This window comes from Neophocaena asiaeorientalis, unplaced genomic scaffold, assembly GCF_003031525.2.
Source record: "Neophocaena asiaeorientalis asiaeorientalis breed wild unplaced genomic scaffold, Neophocaena_asiaeorientalis_V1.1 scaffold355, whole genome shotgun sequence".
Classification (NCBI taxonomy): Eukaryota; Metazoa; Chordata; class Mammalia; order Artiodactyla; family Phocoenidae; genus Neophocaena; species Neophocaena asiaeorientalis.
Window position 1 is genome coordinate 538,041 of NW_020171806.1, and position 21,841 is coordinate 559,881.

At 37.3% G+C, this 21,841-nt stretch overlaps 1 protein-coding gene, 1 non-coding gene and 1 pseudogene across 2 annotated transcripts; 1 reads left to right on the plus strand and 2 right to left on the minus strand.

The window, feature by feature from the left end:
• The first annotated feature begins 361 nt into the window (after positions 1-361).
• LOC112403016 (U6 spliceosomal RNA) lies at positions 362-468 on the plus strand. The gene has a single exon (XR_003003829.1). It is a non-coding gene; the product is annotated as a U6 spliceosomal RNA (small nuclear RNA).
• A 13,295-nt stretch (positions 469-13,763) lies between these two features.
• Positions 13,764-14,513, minus strand: SPIN4 (spindlin family member 4). The gene has a single exon (XM_024750028.1). It carries the CDS (start codon positions 14,511-14,513, stop codon positions 13,764-13,766), a length of 750 nt encoding a protein of 249 aa, XP_024605796.1.
• Positions 14,514-17,536: 3,023 nt separating this feature from the next.
• Positions 17,537-19,453, minus strand: LOC112402755 (tigger transposable element-derived protein 1-like; annotated as a pseudogene).
• Between the last annotated feature and the right edge of the window lie 2,388 nt (positions 19,454-21,841).

Consider the following 21,841-nt stretch of genomic DNA (forward strand, 5'->3'; position numbering starts at 1 on the left):
ATTGAGGTAAAGGAAATAATCAGATGTTTTGGGGACTACTGGACACTGGCTCTGAACTGACACTGATTCCAGGAAACCCAAAACATCACTGTGGCCCTCCAATCAGAGTAGGGGCTAATGAAGGTCAGGTGAGCAATGGAGTTTTAGTTCATATCTGTCTAACAATGGGCCCAGAGGATGAACTCATCCCCTGATTAATTCCCCAGTTCCAGAATGCATTATTAGAATAGACATATTTAGCAGTTGGCAGAATCCCCACATAGGTTTCCTAATTTGTGGAATGAGGAATATAAAGGTGGAAAGGCTAAGTGGAAGCCATTAGAATTACCTCTGAGAAACTGGTAAATTAAGAGGAATACTTGTGCTCACTTCGGCAGCACATATACTAGATTTCAAGTGATACAGAGAAGATTAGCATGGCCCCTGTGCAAAGATGACATGCAGATTCGTGAAGCATTCCATATTAAAATAATAATAATAAAAAGAGGAATACTGCATTCTTGGAAGGACTGCAAAGATTAGTCCCACTATCAAGGACTTAACATGTGCAGGAGTAGTGATTCCTAGTACATGCCCATTCAACTCTCCTATCTGGCCTGTGCAGAAGACAGATCTTGAAGAATGTTAGTGGATTATCATAAGCTTAAGCAGGTGGTGACTCCAATTGAAGCTCCTGTAACAGATGTGGTTTCATTGTTTGAGCAAGTTAACATAATTCTTGATACTTGGTGTGTATCTATTGATCTAATAAATGATTTTTTCCTCCAATCTTGTCCATATGGTCCTCCAGAAGTAGTTTACTTTCAACTAGTAAGGCCAGCAATGCACCTTCATTGTCCTACCTGAAACGGTATGACAACTATCCATCCCTATATCATAATTTTGTTCACAGGGAACTTGTTCACCTTTTTCTTCCACAAAATATCACACTAATCCATTACATTGATGACATTATGCTGATTGGACCTAGTGATCAAGAAGTAGCAACTTCTCTATATTCATTAGTAAGACATTTGCATGTTAGAGGGTGAGAAATAAATACAACTAAAATTAAGGGGCCTTCTACCTCAGTGAAATTTCTAGGGGTCAAGTCAAGATATTCCTTCTAACATGAATTGCTTAACATGAATTGTTGCATCTGAACCTTCTACAACCAAAAAAGAAGTCATGGGACTTCTTGGCCTCTATAATCACATGAGATAATTCTTACAATGAATGAAGGAATGAATGAATGAATCTTATTGGTTTTGTTTCTCTGGATAACCCTGACTATACACCAATACATCTGAATTCACATGGTGCATATGCACCCCTCTAACATTTTAATGATATTTATCACATTCCTTTTACGTTGTTTTGTACAGTTTTATACACACCTTATTAGTCTGAAGGCTACTTGAAAGATAAAAGACTATGTGTTATTCATCATGATATTCAAACATACCCTCTAGAAAAATGTCTTGCACATTTTGTTTCATTTTATGAATAAATGAAAGATAAAGTAACCAAGTCCTAATCAAAGTAACTACAGCAGAAAGCCTGATTTCTGAGAAACACATATGTATGTAGCTTTCTTTGGGAATAATTTAGAAGATGTCTTTAAAAACGAGCTTATATTCTTTATGTTATGAATACTTAATGAAGGGTGGATGTGGAAAATAAGTGAAGGAAAGAAAACATGAATTCTTTTCATTTTCAAAAGCCCTGAATATGGTTTAAGAAGTCATGAGTAAATCCAGAAACAGAATTAATAAGTTCAGTAAAATAAAGAGCCAATTTATTGATAATTTTTTTCTATCTTTATAAAACAGATTTTTTCCAAACAATGGACAGTATAGACCTTTTACCTCTCATTCTCATGTTTTGAGCCTGTTCAGATACAGACTAAAAGAGAAAAAAGGAAGATCATTTCACACCTATATTTACTAGTTTAGGCTTTGATTCTGTGTTCTTTCCTTTTAAATTCACACTCTCAAAATCTTGCCCATCCCCACCCCACACCTTAACTCTCTAATCTCCACAGATAAATCATAATCCAGAGGTCTTTCCTTACATAGTTAATCAGCTGCAATATTAATTCTTCTTCACAATTGTCCTTAACATTCATTTCTAAAAAAATTATTAGCTTACAAATGTTTATGTGAATTTCTGTTGCAACCATTCAAATAGAATCCTTTGTTACAGTCTCTGACATTTTTACCACATCATTCAAGAATGTCTGGTGGAATTCTGGAGGTATGCAAACTTGAATACTCATTTTGACATCTCTCTTCAATCTCCTTATCTGAAGAAACCGGGAATCAGAGCTAGCAAGCTGGCAGAGCCAGGGCATGGATACAGTAGAAATGGGGGGTTCTCCAGGGATGTCAAAGAGCAAAGAAGACCCATAGTCCAATGGAGCAAAGGAGACAAAGCACAAGTGAGATCTTGTTTGATGATGAGTGAGGTATTTTAAATCAGATTATTTAATGAGTGAAACTGGGACACTTTTCATATTTTTGCTCAAAACAGATGATCTCCTATCTCACTGAGAATAAATTCCAAATGCTTTACAGTGGTCCACAAGATTTGTACATGGATCTGGCCCTTGACAAACTCTCTGATCCCGTCTACTCCCATTCTCCTCCTTGCTCACTTCCAATCTGGCCACACTAGACTGCTATCACAAACCTCCTGGCACATTATGTCTGAAGGCATCAGCAACATGGTTTGCACCTCACTTTATTCAAGTGTTCACTCAAATGCCGTCTGTTCTGAGAGGACTTCTCTATCCATATATATATAGAATAGCATGTCCAAGACCCCATTCTGTCACTTTACTTACCCTGCTTTACCTTTTTTTCAAAGCAATCATCACAGCCTGACGTATGTATAAAGTGTGTTGGGAGGAAGAAGATGGGAATCTATCTCCACCCAGCATAATGTAAGCTGTAAGCAAGGATTTTGTTTCTGGCTATTTTCCTTTCCTAAAACAGTGTCATGACCATTGTGTGGTCCTGCCTCTGATTTAGTGTTAGAATATGAGAGAACTCTGATATCACCAAGAAACAATAAAAAACCTTATTCTAGACTGGTGGTCCAAGGAGAAGGAGATGACTGTCTGGCTCTTCCAAATAGAAGGAATGTAAGTTTCAAGATAATAAAGACTTTGGCAGTTTTGTTCACTGCCTGGTCAAGGTTGAGCCTCCCTCTGACTCAAAGCAACCAGGTATGATATCAGTATTATCATGGAATAGTCTGAAACTTGGTTCTAGTCGAGGAGTCCAGAAAGTTAGGGGGTAAAGGCATAGTTGGTGAACACAGAATTCTACATTGATCTTTTTTTCTGAACCACTGAAACATGGTTCCATATTATGCTCACTGCTGTATACTTAACCTCTAAAACAGAGATAGAACTAGAGTGAAACTTTGCTATGTCTGAATAAAAAGTTGTGAGATATTTCCAAATCACGATGAGACAATATGAGGCCTAAAGGTCAGGGATATAAATGTGGTGGTGGTTGTCTTCCTCCTCCCATTAGAATATATGCTCTAAAAGAGCAGGGATTTTGTTTAGATTGTTTACTGTTCTATCTCCAGGTTTTAGGCCAGGGCTGAGCCTCTCTCTCTTACTGTATATTAAAAGCCCAATGTCATCACGGAATAATATAATTCTTGGTTCAGGACTTGGGGCCTAGTGAGAGAGCAAGGAATAGGAGACATTATCATATACCTAAAATTTATATACAGTTGTATTTTTTGTTATTCTCTAAAGACAAACTATACAGTTTGTCATATAGTACATATTCATTCCTCTAAGACTTTAATGATATTTATCACACTTTTTTAATGTTCTTATGTAACATTTTATACCCACTTTATACCTTTGTTATTGGACTGAAGGTTACTTGAAAGATAAAAGACCATGTGCTAAAGAAAGATTTTGTTTTGTCTACTACTATGTCTCAAACTCTTAAAACAGGGCCAGGGCTGCCCATATCCTCCTCGGAGGTGGACAGGTGGAGACAAAGGAGCGGCTGTTGGCTTTGGGCTATGGGAATCTTCATGCATTTGTAGAGCTTGCCACAGATGTTCCAGTATCGTTTGTTGAAAACACTCTCTTTCCTTCGTTAAATTTCTTTGGCACCTTGTTAAAAATCAGTCAGCTGGGGAGACCTTCATGATGGTGGAGGAGTAAGACATGGAGATAAACTTCCTCCCCACAAATACATCAGAAATACATCTATATTTGGAACAACTACTACACAACAACAACATAATTCTGGAAGAAGACCTCAGACTTCCCAAAAGGCAAAAAACTCCCCACGTACTTGACCGTGTGGATAACAGGGTCTTGGTGCTCTGGCCAGGTACCAGGCCTGTGCCTCTGAAGGGGGAAAGCTGGTTTCAGGACATTTGTCTAAAGAAAACGCCCAGGCTCCATGTACTTTTAAATGGTGAAAGCTTTCCCAGAGATCTCCATATCAATGCTAAGACCCAACCTCATTCAACGACCAGCAAACTACAGTGTTGGACACCTGTGCCAAACAACTAATAAGACAGGAACCAAAGCCTACCCATTAGCAGAGAGGGGGCCTAAAATCACAATAAGGTCACAGACACCACAAAACACACCACCAGACATGGTTTTGCCCACCAGAAAGACAAGATACAGCCTCATCTACCAGAAGACAGGCATCAGTGCCTTCCACCAGGAAGCCTACACAACGAACTGAACGAACCTTAGCCACTGGAGACACACAGCAAAAACAATGGGAACAATGAACCTGCAGCCTGGAGAAGGAGACCCCAATAACAGTAAGTTAAGCAAAATGAGAAGACAGAAAAACACACAGCAGATGAAGGAGCAAGGTAAAAACCCACCAGAAAAACAAATCAAGAGGAAACCAGCAGTCTACCTAACAAAGAATTAAGAGTAATGAGAGTGAAGAGCAAACAAACATTGATGAACAACAACAAAATGAAATTAAAAACTCTCTAGAAGGAAACAATAGCAGAATATCTGAGGCAGAAGAACGGATAAGTGACCTGGAAGATAAAATAGTGGGAAAAACCACTGCAAAGAAGAATAAAAAAAAAACAGAAGAAGAGAAGAAGAAAGGGACTGAGAAAACATTTGAAGAGATTATGGTTGAAAAATTCCCTAATATGGGAAAGGAAATAGTCAATAAAGTACAGGAAGCACACAGAGTCCAATACAGGATAAATCTAAGGAGAAACATGCTAAGACACATATTAATCAAACTATCAAAAATTAAATACAAAGAAAAAATATTAAGAGCAGCAATGGAAAAGCAACAAATAACATACAAGGGAATCCCAATGACGTTAACAGCTGATCTTTCTGCAGAAACTTTGCAAGCCAGGAGGGAGTGGCAGGCACATTTAAAGTGATGAAATGGAAAAAACTACAACCAACATTACTCTACCAAGCAAAAATCTCATCCAGATTCAACGAAGAAATTGAAATCTTTACAGACCAGCAAAAGCGAAGAGAATTCAGCACCACCAAACCAGCTTTACAACAAATGCTAAAGGAACTTCTCTAGTCAGGAGACACAAGAGAAGGAGAAGACCTACAACAACAAACCCAAAACAATTAAGAAAATGGTAACAGGAACATACATATGGATAACTGCCTTAAATGTAAATGGATTAAATGCTCCAACCAAAAGACATAGACAGGATGAATGGATACAAAAACAAGACACATATATATGCTGTCTACATGAGACTCACTTCAGACCTAGGGACACATACAGACTGAAGGTAAAGGGATGAAAAAAGATATTCCATGCAAATGGAAATCAAAAGAAAGCTGGAGTAGCAATTCTCATATCAGACAAAATAGATTTTAAAATAAAGACTATTACAAGAGACAAAGAAGGACACTACATAATGATCAAGGGAAAAATCCAAGAAGAATATATAACAATTGTAAATATTTATGCACCCAACACAGGAGCACCTCAATGCATAATGCAAATGTTAACAGCCATGAAAGGAGAAATTGACAGTAATACAATCATAGTAGGGGACTCTAAACCCTCACTTTCAACAATGGACAGTTCATCAGAAATGAAAATAAATAAGGAAACACAAGCTTTAAATGATACATTCAACAAGATGGACTTAATTGATATTTATAAGACATCCCATTCAGAAAACAAAAAATACACTTTCTTCTCAAGTGCTAGTGGAACACAAAACAAACCTTAAATTGGTAAATTTAAGAAATTTGAAATTGTATCAAGTATCTTTTCCCACAACAATGCTTTGAGACTAGTTATCAATTACAGGAAAAAGTCTGTAAAAAATACAAACACATGGGGGCTAACAATTTATTACTTAATAACCTAGAGATCACTGAACAAATCAATGAGGAAAACAAAAAATACACTTTCTTCTCAAGTGCTAGTGGAACACAAAACAAACCTTAAATTGGTAAATTTAAGAAATTTGAAATTGTATCAAGTATCTTTTCCCACAACAATGCTTTGAGACTAGTTATCAATTACAGGAAAAAGTCTGTAAAAAATACAAACACATGGGGGCTAACAATTTATTACTTAATAACCTAGAGATCACTGAACAAATCAATGAGGAAAACAAAAAATACCGAGAAACAAACGACAATAAAATTATGATAACCCAAAACCTATGGGATGCAGCAAAAGCAGTTCTAAGAGGGAAGTTTATAGCAATACACTCCAACCTCAAGAAACAAGAAACATCTCAAATAAACAACCTAACCTTGCACCTGTACCAATTAGAGAAACAAGAACAAAGCACCTACAAAGTTAGCAAAAGGAAAGAAATCATAAAGATCAGATCAGAAATAAATGAAGGAAACAATAGTAAAGATCAATAAAACTAAAAGCTGGTACTTAGAGAAGAGAAACAAATTCCTAAACCATTAGCCAGACTCATCAAGAACAAAAGAGAGAAGACTCAAATTAACAGAATTAGAAATGAAAAAAGAGAAGTATCAACTAACACTCCAGAAATACAAAAGGATCATGAGAGATTAGTACAAGCAACTATATGTCAATAGAATGGACCACCTGGAAGAAATTGACAAATTCTTGGAAAAGCACAACCTTCCAAGACTGAATCAGAAAGAAATAGAAAATACAAGCAGACCAATCACAAGCACTGAAATTGAGACTGTGATTAGAAATGTTCCAACAAACAAAAGCCCAGGACCAGATGGCTTCACAGGGGAATTCTATCAAACATTGAGAGAAGAGCTAACACCTGTCCTTTTCAAACTCTTCCAAAATATAGCAGAGAGAGGAACACTCCCAAACTCATTCTATGAGGCCACCATCAGTCTGATACCAAAGCAAGACAAAGATGTCACAAAGAAAGAAAACTACAGGCCAATATCACTGATGAAAAGAGATGAAGAAAGCCTCAACAGGATACAGGCAAGCAGAATCCAACAGCACATTAAAAGGATCATCCACCATGATCAAGTGGGGTTTATCCCAGTAATGCAAGGATTCTTCAATATATGCAAATCAATGTAAGTGATAAACCATATTTAAAAAATTGAAGGAGAAAAACTTTGGCTCATCTCAATCCATGCAGAAAAAACTGTTGACAAAATTCAAGACCCATTTATGATAAAATCCCTCCAGAAAGCAGGCACAGAGGGAACTTATCTCAATATAATAAAGGACATATATGACAAACCCACGGTCAACATTGATTTCAATGGTGAAAAAGTGAAAACGTTTCCACTAAGATCAGGAACAAGACAAGGTGGTCCATTCTTACCACTGTTATTCCACATAGTTTTGGAAGTTTAAGCCACAGCAATCAGAGAATAAAAAGAAATAAAAGGAATCCAAATCAGAAAAGAAGAAATAACGCTGTTACTGTTTGCACATGACATGATTCTATACATAGAGAATCCTAAAGATGCTACCAGAAAACTACTAGAGCTAAACAATGAATTTGGTAAAGTGACAGTATACAACATCAGTGCACAGGAATCTCTTGCATTTCTATAGACTAATGATGAAAAATCTGAAACAGAAATTAAGGAAACACTCCCACTTACCATTGCAATGAAAAGAATAAAATATCTAGGAATAAACTTACCTAAGGAGACAAAAGACCTGTATGCAGAAAATTATAAGACACTGATGAAATAAATTAAAGATGATAAAAACAGATGGAGCGGTATACCATGTTCTTGAATTGGAAGAATCAACATTGTGAAAATAGTTATATTACCCAAAGCAATATACAGATTCAATACAATCCCTATCAAACTACCAAAGGCATTTTTCACACAACTAGAACAAAAAATTCACAATTTGTATGGAAACACAAAAGACTCTGAGTAGCCAAAGCATTCTTGAGAATGAAAAATGGAACTGGAAGAATCAGGCTTGCAGACTTCAGACTATACTACAAAGCTACAGTAATTAAGAGAGTATGGTACTGGCACAAATACTGAAATATAGATCAATGGAACAGGATAGAAAGCCCAGAGATAAACCCATGCATATATGGTCACCTTATTTTATTTTATTTTTTTTTTTTGGCGTTATGCAGGCCTCTCACTGTTGTGGCCCCTCCCGTTGCGGACGCGCAGGCTCAGCAGTCATGGCTCATAGGCCCAGCCACTCCGCGGCATGTGGGATCCTCCCAGACTGGGACACGAACCCGTGTCCCCTGCATCGGCAGGCGGACTCTCAACCACTGCACCACCAGGGAAGCCCTGGTCACCTTATTTTTGATAAAAGATGCAAGAATATACCATGGAGAAAAGAAAGCCTCTTTGAAAATTGGTGCTGGGAAAACTGGACAGCTACATGTAAAAGAATGAACTTAGAACACTGCGTAACACCATACACAAAAATAAACTCAAGATGGATTAAATACCAAAATGTAAGGATAGACAGTATAAAACTCTTAGACGAAAAGATAGGCAGAACACACATAAATCACAGGAAGATCATTTTTGACCCATCTCCTAGAAAAATGGAAATAAAAAGAAAAATAAAGAAATGAGACCTAATGAAACTTAAAAGCTTTTGCACAACAAAGGAAACCAGAGATAAGACAAAAAGACAACCCTCAGAATGGGAGAAAATAGTTGCAAATGAAGCAACTGACAAAAGATTAATCTCCAAACTTTACAAGCAGCTCATGCAGCTCCATATGAAAAAAATAAACAATCCAATCCAAAAATGGGCAGAAGACCTAAATAGACATTTCTCCAAAAAAGATATATATATTGCCAACATACACATGAAAGGATGCTCAACATCACTAATCATTAGAGAAATGCAAATCAAAACTACAATGACGTATTATCTCACGCCATTCAGAATGGCCATCATCAAAATATGTAGAAACAATAAATGCTGGAGAGGGTGTGGAGAAAGGGTACCCTCTTGCACTGTTGGTGGGAATGTAAATTGATACAGCCACTATGGGGAACTGTATGGATGTTCCTTAGAAAACTAAAAAGAGAACTACCATAAGACCCAGCAATCCCACTACTGGACATATACCCTGAGAAAGCCACAATTCCAAAAGAGTCATGTACTACAATGTTCATTGCAGCTCTATTTACAGTAGCCAGGACATGGAACAACATAAGTGCCCATCGACAGGTGAATGGATAAAGAAAATGTAGCACATATATACAATGGAATATTACTCAGACATAAAAAGAAACGAAATTGAGTTTTTTGTAGTAACGTGGATGGACTTAGAGTCCGTCATACAGAGTGAAGTAAGTCAGAAAGAGAAAAACAAACACTGTATGTTAACATATATACATGGAGTCTAAAAATAATAAAAGTTTCTGAAGAATCTAGGGACAGGACTACAATAAAGACGAAGATGTAGAGAATGGACTTGAGGGCATGTGGAGGGGGAAAGGTAAGCTGTTACGAAGTGAGAGAATGGCTTGGATATATATATATACACTACTAAATGTAAAATAGATAGCTAGTGGGAAGCAGCTGCATAGCACAGGGAAATCAGCTCCGTGCTTTGTGATCACCTAGAGGGGTGTTATATGGAGGATGGGAGAGAGTTGCAAGAGGGAGGTGATATGGGGTTCCATGTATACGTATAGGTGATTCACTTTGTTATACAGCAGCAACTAACCCAATATTGTAAAGCAATTATGCTCCAGTAAAGATGTTAAAAAAATAAATAAAAGAAGTGCCAGGTGTGGCGCTAGAGTGTCATAAAGAGGGATAACTCCAAAATTATGGGAAAACATAAGGTCTATTTCTAGTCTTGTGGTCAGGAGTTGGTGGTAGATAAATGTCTCACTACAGCCAGGATAAAACCTTCTTGACAGCTGAAATTTTGTCTTTTTCATTCAGTTGCCAATACTGTGGTTAAGGTGAAGCCTCCCTGAGTGTTAGGAGTGGCAAAAGTACCTAGAACAGCAACTTGCATTCTAAAGTCAGTGTTATTGTTTTTTGTTGTTGTTGTTGAAATCCATATCCCACTTTTAAAAAAAGAAGATTCCGTACAATAAAAACTAAAAGAAATGTCACGCTATAAAGTTAATTAAAAAATTTCATGTTGAAATTTTTTTTAAAACCACAAAATCAATACTATTTTCAACTATGTTTATATTTTCAGTAAATATATAAAGCATAGACAAGATTCGCATTAAATTCATGATAGTGTGTGCTTCTGCAGTGAATGGAGATGTTATATTTTGCAAATATGCCAAAATATTAACATTTGTTAATTTTGGGTGAAGGTAAAAACGGACGTTTTTTATATCTTTCATGCTTTCCATATTATGTTTTAATTTTTCAAAATAAATAAAATACAAAGAGAACTTAGAACTGTTATAGATGATGATTTTATTACAATGTTTTCAGAATTGAACATACCTAAGACATACGCACATGCAACACGGAAGGACATAAAACATCTGAATACTACAATCAAGAAGCTTGTTAATAGAAAAAGCTTTAAATTTTCTATTTCACAGAGAATATACATTCCTTTTTAATAGAAAGCTTGAATAAACCAATTACCCTTGAAGAGATAAGAAAGCTGATTAAAGATCTACCATAAAAATTGTCACCAGGATTAGGCTGTTTTTACAGCTCACTACTAGCTAATTTTTAAAGAACAAATAATTCTAATGCTATTTAAACTGTTCCAGGACACAGAAAAATGATTGAAAACATACAATTTCATTTTTTAAAGCTAGCATAATTTTAACAACAAAACTTGAAAAAAACAATTTCACTTTGGAATGTAAATGCAATGATACTAAATAAAATACTGGTAAATAATACCCAGCAATGTATCAAATGCTTATTACACCATGATCAAGTAGGATTTATTCCAGAAAATCAAATTTGTTTCAAAACATCAAATATCTACCACTCTAATTCACCGTGTCAACAAACTAAGGGAAAAAAAATGTTATACTATTTTGTCAATAGACGCTGAAAAGACATTTGATAAAATTCAGGAGCCACTTTTAGTAATAATGCTATGTAAAACAGGAATAGAAGAAATACCCTAAACATGTTAATGGTTAATGACTATTTACCAATAACCAACAGCAAATGTCATAACAACAGGGAACACTAAAGACAATTCCATGAAAATTAAGAACCAGACAGGCATGTCTGTCATAATCATTATTCAACATTGTTTTGGAGAATCCAGATCATGTAATAACAATATTAACATTATAAGAAATAAAATGATCTCTATTTGCAGGTGAGATGACTATATATCTACCAAGTCCAAAACATTCTATTTTAAAAACCCAGTGTAATTCAGAGTATTTAGTAAGCTGAAAATAGAAGGAATAAAAAATCTCTAGTTTGTCTATATTGCCAAAAATATAAATGAGGAGGAAAAAATACCCAATTCAAAATGTCAAAATGTGACAAAAACTGTAAAAATATATAGAGATAAATTTAATCAGATGTGTTGGACCTATATAACATTACAAAAACAAAAGATTTTAATGATGTACCAAAATTCTCGAGTATTAAAGATTAATATTATTATTAAAATATCTCTCTAAACAGAAATGCAGAAATGTAATACAATTCTAAGGTATCACAATGTTTTTAAATATGGAAAGGATGCTTCCAATTTTTACATGAAAGAATGAAACACAAATTACATAATAGAAGAAAAGACAAAAAACAAAAACAAAAAAACTAATGATAGGGGACTTGCTTTACCAGAGTCCAAAGTTTATGGTCAAGCCAGTACAATTAAAACAATGTGATACTGGCTCAGGAACTTGAAAATGGGTGATTTATTTAATAAATGTGATAGCATAATCAGGTATCCAATATGAACAAAATGTATATTTGGACCTCTACCTCCATATAGAAAAATACATTCCTGATGGATCAAACAGTTAAAGCTTAAAATTAATAAATTTTTTAGAAAAAAATGTAGGTAAATATTTGTATGACTAGCGGTGGGGACATTCAGCTGAAAAAACAAGAAACCGAAAAGCTAAAAAGAAGAAAGGAATCTATCTAACTTTTTTTTAAACCTGTAAAGTAAAAAAAGAAGATATCAGCAAAGTCAAGATTAATGATAGAATGGAGAAAATCATAACACATATGGGCTACAACTGATTAATACACATCACATAGTAAATATAGTTAGAATTCCTACAGATTTATAAGGAAAAGATCAAAGATTCAATAGACAAATGAGCAAAGGATAAGCACTGGCAAATCACAGAAAAAGTCCAAATGGTAGAAAAAAAAAAAAAAAAAAAAAACTCACTGAGTTTTTCAATTAAACAAACAATACTATGTAATTTTTCACTGTTCAGATTTGCAAACATTAAAGAATGCTGGAGAGGATGCTGGAAAATGAGCACTTTCATTTTAGATGGTAATTTTGTAATATCTCTTAAAATTAAATAAACACCTACCTAGCAGTCCCATTTCTGGGAAGCTACCCTATAGAAATAAAAGCACCAGTATGTATTGTAGCTGTGCTATGGTGGAAAAAAAAAGAGAAAACTTAAAGGCCATCAATAATAGAATGGTCCATAAATGGTACCATTTTGGTACATAAATATGTACTGTGTATGCAGCTGTTAGGAGAAGGGAGGAAGACAAGGAGAAATAGAGGGAGAGGGGGAATTGGTGATTTATTTAATAAATGTGATGGTACAATCAGATATCCAATGTGAATAAAATGTATAGTTGGACATCTATCTTATACCATATGGAGAGGGAGGCATGGGAGAGAGAGAGAGATATCTGTAGCTACTGATCAGAAGGATATGTCAAGGGAGAAACGCAATTAGAGAGAAATACTGGGGCTTGCTGTTTCTGTAGAAAGGACTACAACAAACTTTCTTTAAGAGGACTGGGCAAACATGGAAGGATATACATTATGTTCTTAACACTTGTTACCTGGGGAGAAAAAAATTGGTAAGGCAAAGAAAGAAATGGAGGGGGGGTGGAGGATATAGTGTGTGTACACCATTTATTTTTCTTTATCTAGTTTTCCATTGTTCCAAATTTTACAAAAACTTTTCAAGTTTCTATTAGCACCCGATTTAAAATTTTGATTACAGAACAAGGCAATATCAAAAGTACCAAACTATACTTCGGACAAAACTGTGGAACTAGTCAATGTAAGATTTGGAGGCACCATAAGTAATAATAAATTCTTTAATCTCTGACTTCAAAAATGTTCTCAAAATTCCACACGACATATTTTACATTTAACAGTTCCACAACTTTTGCAATAGCACAATGAATTTAGGGGGTTTTCACCAAACCATAGACATAAATGTGAATATCATCATCAAACTTAATGAAGTAGACAGATGGCTTGGCCACCACTTGATGGATGAAAATGCCGGTTCTCTTGGACCCATCATCTTTGGCGTGCTCCACCTGCTTGCCCACAAGGCTGTCGACAACTTCTCCAGGCTCCCGTTCTGCTGTAGGGAAATAGTAGTTGGAATCTGGAATGATGCGCAGGTCACCAGCTTTGTAGTCATCCAGCAGCGTGTACATATAAAGGACTGGATCTTTCTCGTAGGTGATGTAAAACCAAGTGTCCATCACGGGGGCTCGCGCCAGGACCATGCCCTTCCATTCATCTTTCGTACCGTGCTCACCCTCAAACACATGACCCACTGCCTTGCCAATCAGGGAATCTGCCAGGCGCGAATCAATGCGAGGATTTGGCACTCTCTCAGGAAGGATCTCTAGCGCTAAAACTCTCTTATCTCGGTGCAGTTCTAGTCCATACACACTATCTTTGCCATCATATTTGATGATATAGAGAGTGGGCTTCACGGAAACCTGCTCAAGCACGGTGCCCTTCCACTGCTCCACAGGCTCGTTGCCTTCCTTCCAGCCGTGCTGAATGCGACAGCCCACAATGTTCCTACGGGTGAGGAAAGTGGGCTTGCGCCGCTGTTTCCTGTGGGTGTGCCTTTTCTTCATCAGGTATGCGGACACACCATCTACGCCCATCGGAGGCACTGTTGGGGGCGACATGGCTCGGGGTTTAAGGAGGCTCAGCAACGCTACCACTTACTAGATTAAGTTGACAAAAAGTCAGCACTATCCAGTATGAGATCTTTTCTCGTGATCTCCGAAAACAGAAAGATCCTGTCCTGTCCGTTCTCCTTCTCCCTTCCCCAAAGGCAAGGCTCTCACCAAGGCTCGGCAGAAACGCTCTAACTCTGACCGTGGGCACTAGGACAGCGGGGGCCTCTTGACAGTATTCTTCTCTCCCGCCCGGCAGAGGTATCTGCAGCAGTGGCAGTTGCCGCAGGAGATGGCGGGCTTGCGTGTGCTGCCCGCGCCTTGCGCCCGCCCCGACTCCCAACCCTGAGTCTCCCGAATTGACCACTTAGCTGTTATCGGTGGTGCTGCGGCTGTGGAACGGCGACGGAGAAGGAGAGGACGGGAAAGGGATAAGAGCGATGGCTGCAGCGCCAAAGTCGCGGGCGGCAGCGGGTCTCTGAGAAGTCCGCGGGGTCTCGGTTTAGCAATGTTGCTCTGCTCGGCCTAGCTCTGGCGCCAGGGTTTTTGCCGCTTCGGGAACCCGACCCCTCAGAGCCCGCCTGAGCCTCGGCCCCGCCCCCGCCATTCCGCCTTCCGCTCAGCCAGCAGCAACTGGGCGGGTTACTGTGCACAGTGCGTTCTGTCCACACAGTCACAGGCGCTCACTCCTTCATTTCCTCACGCGCCCCCCGACCGCTTCTCTCAAACCCAAGCCAGACTGGCCGGCTCCCTTACTCCTCTATGGCCGTCTGTCGTCCACCAGCCTCCTCAACAGCTTCTCCAACTGCTTTCTATCTTCCAGGAATTCCTCACAAAACATTTTTTTTTTAATATACAACACATACATACACAGAGTTTGTACATACAAAAAAATTTTTTTCACTTTAAGGATTATGAGACCGGTTAAGTAAATGCCGTGTACGGTCCACCATCTTGATCCAAACTTTCCTTTTTATTTTCTATCTGGTCACTCACGGTAATGCATTTTTAATACATATATTTTTCTGAATGTAAAGTAAATGTACTGACACTGTGGAGATTTTCTGAAATTCAGTGAAATAAAAACCGAAACTAACCTTAATCTTAACATCTAGATGTACAGCAAAATGTTAACAGTTCTGATATCTCAATAAATCTATGCTTGTAGTTTACAAAATTGGTAGCAGGTTTCACATCTTTATAACTTCTTTTTAAATTCATATCATTAGTATCTTCCAAAATTATTAAATACTCTAAAAATATGTTTTTTAATGGTTCCATAATGTTCCTTTGTATAGATCTTCCGTTATTTATCCTAAAATGTCTATGACGATAAAGAAAATTAGTTTACTCTCATATATGGATTTATTGAGCTAGTATAAAACATTTTTTAAAAGAATATTTAATGACATGGAGATCTACATATGAGCTAATAACAATGTGTGAGAAAGCAGGATATTGAAACAAAATTGTGGCTCCAATTTTGTAGAGAGAAAAAATTAAAAGTTTTTTGTGGTATATATTTTCAGTCTTTCTGGTTATAAAAGTACTGCATGCTCATGTGGAAAATATGAAGGATAGAAAAGAAGGTATCCATAATTTCACCTACTTCAAGTCACAGGGCTCTTATCAAAATTAAATGAAAATTTCTGTATGTCTTTTATTCCTGTATCCTACTTAAAAGATGGCAATATAAACCAGGGAAGTCTAGGCTCCTCATTCTCACTCCTCCAGTCTATACTAGTGAGAAGAGAAAGGCTCATATCATCATGGGTAAAAAAGACCATTAATTCTTCTGGAAATGTAGGAAAGCAGGGAAGAGAGGTGCAAGGCAGCAATTCGGGCTGCCTCCACATTACATTACCTTCCAAGGCATGGAAAGAAAAACCTAGTCCTCATACCATTTAATAGCTGATTGGGCAGAATATGTGTGGATCCTTCAATTTCCCAGGCCAAAGGCTTTTGAGATGAGATAACTCTCCAGTACTATATTATAAGAAAGTAATTCCAAGGAGACAATTTGAAGTAAGCAAGAAAACTACATATACTGAAAGGTATTTCTAAACTCTTTAGAATTACATAGTGGTGTGTACATATTCACACATATATACAACCTACACAGTGAAAGTCAGAAAGTATGTGTAAATGTCATGTCATTATGTTCCACAAATAATGCTCCCCACGTAAATCCCCAGACCAAGATGTGCCAAGTTATTTTTGCTTAGAAGAACAATTGACAGGTGGGAGAAGACCACCAACCAGGCATGCAAACTCAGGACAGTTAACTCAAGCTCTTTGGTTATATACTTTAATGGAATTCTTGCTCACAGCCCTACAAAGCAATCTGAAGAGACAAAGAATTTCCAGTATCCTTCCTTCTCTAGAACTATGATTCTGATGTTTAAATCACTCCCTAGCATTATGGATTCAATGAGCCTCACTACACTAAGATGTAATGTTTACTTTGTATGTCTGCCCACTAGACTACAAACCCATTCAAGAAAGGACTTTTAAAGGACTTTTATCTCAAGTGCCTTACTCAGAATAGGTACTCAATAAGTATTTGTTATATGAATAAATAAGTGGTTTCAACTGCCCTGCTCCAATCCAAAGAAATCCTCCAAAATGAAACAAGTGGTCTTATACAAGCCTCTGAAGACTGTAGTTCTGGTGACTTAAAATCTCCTAGGGCAGCTTTCTTTATCCCTTCAAAACACCCAGATTACTGACCCTATAAATATGTTTCTATAATTCTGAAAATGATAAGGAGAACACCATCAAATGCAACATAGTCATACCTCGGAGATATTGTGAGTTCAGTTTCAGACCACCGCAATAAAGTGAATATTTCAATATAGGAAGTCACACAAATTTTTTGGTTTCTCAATGCATGTAAACATTATGTTTACATTATACTATAGTATAATGTGTGTGTAATAGCATTATGTTTAAAAATATGAGGTATATAACATACCTTAATTAAAAATACTTTATTGTTAAAAAGTATTAACCATTTTCTGATCTTCTACAAGTCACAATCTTTTTGCTGGTGGAGTATCTTGCCTCAATGTTGATGGCTGCTGACTGATCAGGGTGGTGGCTGGTGAAGGCTGGGGTGGTGTGGCAATTTCTTAAAATAAGACAACAGTGAAGTCGCTGCATCCATTAACTCTTTTCACAAAAGGTTTCTCTGTAGCATGCAATGCTATTTGATAGCATTTTACCCACAGGAGAACTTCTTTCAAAGTTGGAGTTAATCCTCTTAAACCTGCTGCTCCTTTATCAATTAAGTTTATGTAATATTCTAAATCCCTTGTTGTCATTTCAACAATCTTCACAGCATTTTCACCAGGAGTAGATACCATCACCAGAAACAGCTTTCTTTGCTCATCCATAAGAAGCAACTCCTCATTCATCTAAGTTTTATTATGAGAGTGTACCTACCAATTCAGTCACATCTTCAGGCTCCACTTCTAATTCTAGTTCTCTTGCTATTTCCACCACATCTGCAGTTACTTCCTCCACTGAAGTCTTGAACTACTCAAAATCATCCATGAGAATTGGAATAAACTTCTTCCAAACTCCTGTTAACGTTGATGTTTTGACCTCTTTCCATGAATTATGAATGTACTTAACTTGCATATAGAATGGTGAATCCTTTCCAGGAGGCTTTCAATTTGCTTTGCTCAGATATCAGAGGAATCACTATCCATGGCAGCTATAGCCTTATGAAATGTATTTCTTAAATAATAAGACTTGAGTGTCAACATTATTCTTTGATCCATTGGCTGCAGAATACATGTTGTGTTCGCTGGCATGAAAGCAGCATTAATCTTATTGTATATCTCCATCAGAGCTCTGGGTGACTAGGTGCATTGTCAATGAGCAGTAGTATTTTTTTAACATCTTTATTGGAGTATAATTGCTTTACAATGGTGTGTTAGTTTCTGCTTTATAACAAAGTAAATCAGCTATACATATGCATATATCCCCATATCTCCTCCCTCTTGTGTCTCCCTCCCACCCTCCCTATCCCACCCCTCCTGGTGATAACAAAGCACTGAGCTGATCTCCTTGTGCTATGCGGCTGCTTCCCACTAGCTATCTATTTTACATTTGGTTGTATATATAAGTCCATGCCACTCTCTCACTTTGTCCCAGCTTACCCTTCCCCCTCTCTGTGTCCTCACGTCCATTCTCTATGTCTGCGTCTTTATTCCTGTCCAATGAGCACTAATATTTTGAAAGGGATCTTTGTCTTCTGAATAGTAAATGAACATTGGCTTCAACTTAAAGTCACCAGCTTCATTATCCCCTAACAAGAGAGTCAGTCTGTTTTTTGAATCTTTGAAACCAGGCATTAACTTCTCCTCTTCAGCTATGAAAGTCATAGAGGGCATCTTCTTTCAATATAAGACAACTATGTCTACATTGAAAATCTGTTGTTTAGTTAGTGTAGCTACCTTTGTTGATTATCTTAGCTAGATCTTCTGGAAAGTTTGCTGCAGCTTCTACACCAGCGTTTGCTGCTTCATCTTCCACTTTGATGCTTTGGAGATGGATTCTTTCCTTAAACCTCATGAACCAAACTCTGCTAGCTTCAAACTTTTCTTCTGTAGCTTCCTCACCTCTCAAAGCCTTCATAGAATTGAAGAGAGTTAGGGCCTTGCTCTGAATTAGGCTTTAGCTTAAGGGAATGCTGTGGCTGGTTTGATCTTCTATCCAGACCACTAAAACTTTCTCTGTATCAGAAAAAAGGCTGCTTTTATTTTTTATCATTTGTGTGTTCACTAGAGTAGCACTTTTAATTTCCTTGAAGAACTTTTTCTTTCCATTCACAATGTGACTGTTTGGCTCAAGGGGCCTAGTTTTTGGCCCATCTTAGCTTTTGACATGCCTTCCTCACTAAGCTAAAGCTTTTCCACGTTTTGATTTAAAGTGAGAGACATGTCTCTTCCCTTCACTTGAAAACTTAGAGGCCTTTGTATGGTTATTAATAGGCTTATTCAATATTTTTGTATCTCAGGGACTAGGGAGGCCCAAAGAGAGGGAAAGAGAGGAGGGAGTGGCCAGTTGGTGAAGCAGTCAGAACACACACAACATTTATCCATTAAGTTTGTCATCTTATATGGATGCTGTTTGTGGTGCCCCAAAACAATTATAATAGTAACATTAAAGATCACTGATGACAGATCATCATAACAGATATAATGATAATGAAAACGTTTAAAATATTGCAAGAATTACCAAGATATGACACAGACATATGCAGTGAGGAAATGCTGTTGGAAAAGTGGTGCCAATAGACTAGCTTGACACGAGGTTGCCACAAATCTTCAATTCGTAAAAAAAACTCAATAAATGTGAAGCTCAATAAAGTGAAACACAATAAAACAAGATACACCTGTATGTGGATAATTATAAAATCCAACACAAGGTGTAGCTGTGAGAATTAAATAAGAAAAATGCAAGTAAATTTCTTAGCACATGAACTTGTTCATGGCAAGTACTCATACACTCTTAACTAGTCATTCCTTAAAATAAGCCCTTTTCACTTATCAGATCTGTCTACAAACCATCTGGCTCATGCTCCACCTCTGAACCTTTACTCTGTTTCACACTCAAGCTCTCTTGGTCAGGGCCTGAGTGTGAATCAAGGAGACACTGTAGCAGGGTTTTGTTCTTTATAGTCAGTTTCAGAGCAGTCTTTCAAATGCTGCAAGTTTCTGGAAGCCCAAATTCTGGATAAACAAAACATTACTGAGAATAAATGTGGGAGATACAGTGATAATTTATAACTGGAGGGGTTATGGATATAGGCATAAATATAATTCCATTGTACAAAGCAGATTATAATACATGCTCTGAGAGGTACAAATTAAGCACTGGGGACAAAAAGGAGGAAGTGATTTCTTATGGGTGGGAAGATTGGTAAAGACAGCTTGAAAGGTTGAGACAACAAAAAGAAGACATTCAGAAGGTGGTAGAATAGTGAGACCTTTTCAGTCCAATCAGAACACAGCTAAAAGCACAGGGGCAGGCCTGGGCATAAGATATGTAAAAAATTGGTAAGGAGCTTGCGGCTGTAGCATAGCATGTGCCAGGTTAAGGAACAGGGGATGTGGTGGGAAACAAGGTTAGTCAATAGCCTCAAATGCAGAGACTTAGCATTCCATCCACTGCTGGGTGGAAGAAGATGATGTTCCAACACTTCTGATAGTGTAATGTTGGCAGGACGAAGTAGAGAGTTGATCTTCCATGCCCCATCTAGCAGAAGCACGTGATTCTTCCCTAAGCAGATAGTACTTCCCTGTCAGAGTACTATTAAGTGGTATGGTACTGAGCACAGAGCTGATCTTCCATCCCCCACTCATCAGAAGCAAGCAGTGCTATGCTCTGATTTTCTTGCCAGAGTAGCATCAGTGAGGGTTTATGATGAGCTGTTCCTCCACAGTCATCTAGAGGTATAAGGTAGTGCTATTGACAGCTATGCTATAACTTCTCCTAACCATCCCCCTACATCAAATCAACAGCAGTGAGACTGAACAATGCAGAGCAAGGCAGGCCTAGTCAGAACTCTGGTTCCCAATGCTCACTGTATCAGTGAAACACACTGAGGAGTTGAGCTTTCATCCCCAACCACTGTCAATGAAACTCAACCAGGGTAACAAGATGGGAATAAATGGTATTCAACTCTCCCTATGTCCTTGGAGTCAGTGAAGCCTAGTGGTCAGATAAGCCACCACCCACACTTGGAGGCAATGAGATGGTATGAGTCAGTATACAACTTTCATCACTAAGGTACTGGTAGATTTAAGAGGAGAGCTAAACTTCTAACCATTCCACCCATGTGCAATGAGGCAGTGTGAGTCAGTACTCCACTTTTGCAAAGGTAGTGCCAAGAGATCCCACAAAGAAGATGAACATTCATGCACACCCAACACTCCAGCTACATAACAACAGTGGGACTAGCTGGTAAAGAAAAGTCAAATAAAATAGTCTCATAATATGATATCAAAAATAACAAAGATGCAATGAAAATCACAACTTGAATGAGGCAATACACATAATAATGCCAAAACCAAGATAAATAAAATATTGAAATTATCTGAAATAGATTTTAAATCATCTAAAGCATTAAAATGCTTTAATACACAATTTTGAATTATATTGAAACAATTGAAAAACATAGAAAACATCAGCAAAGGAATAGAATCTATAAAAAAGAACAAAATTGAAATTTAGCATTGAAAAATGAAATAACCAAAATAAAAATCTCCTGGAATGGAATCAATTTATGACAAAAGAGAACAGAAGGTAGAATCAACAAAGTTGAG

Coding starts and splice junctions, on each gene's coding strand:
- SPIN4 (XM_024750028.1), bottom strand. CDS start 14,513: ATGTCGCCCCCAACAGTGCCTCCGATGGGCGTAGATGGTGTGTCCGCA.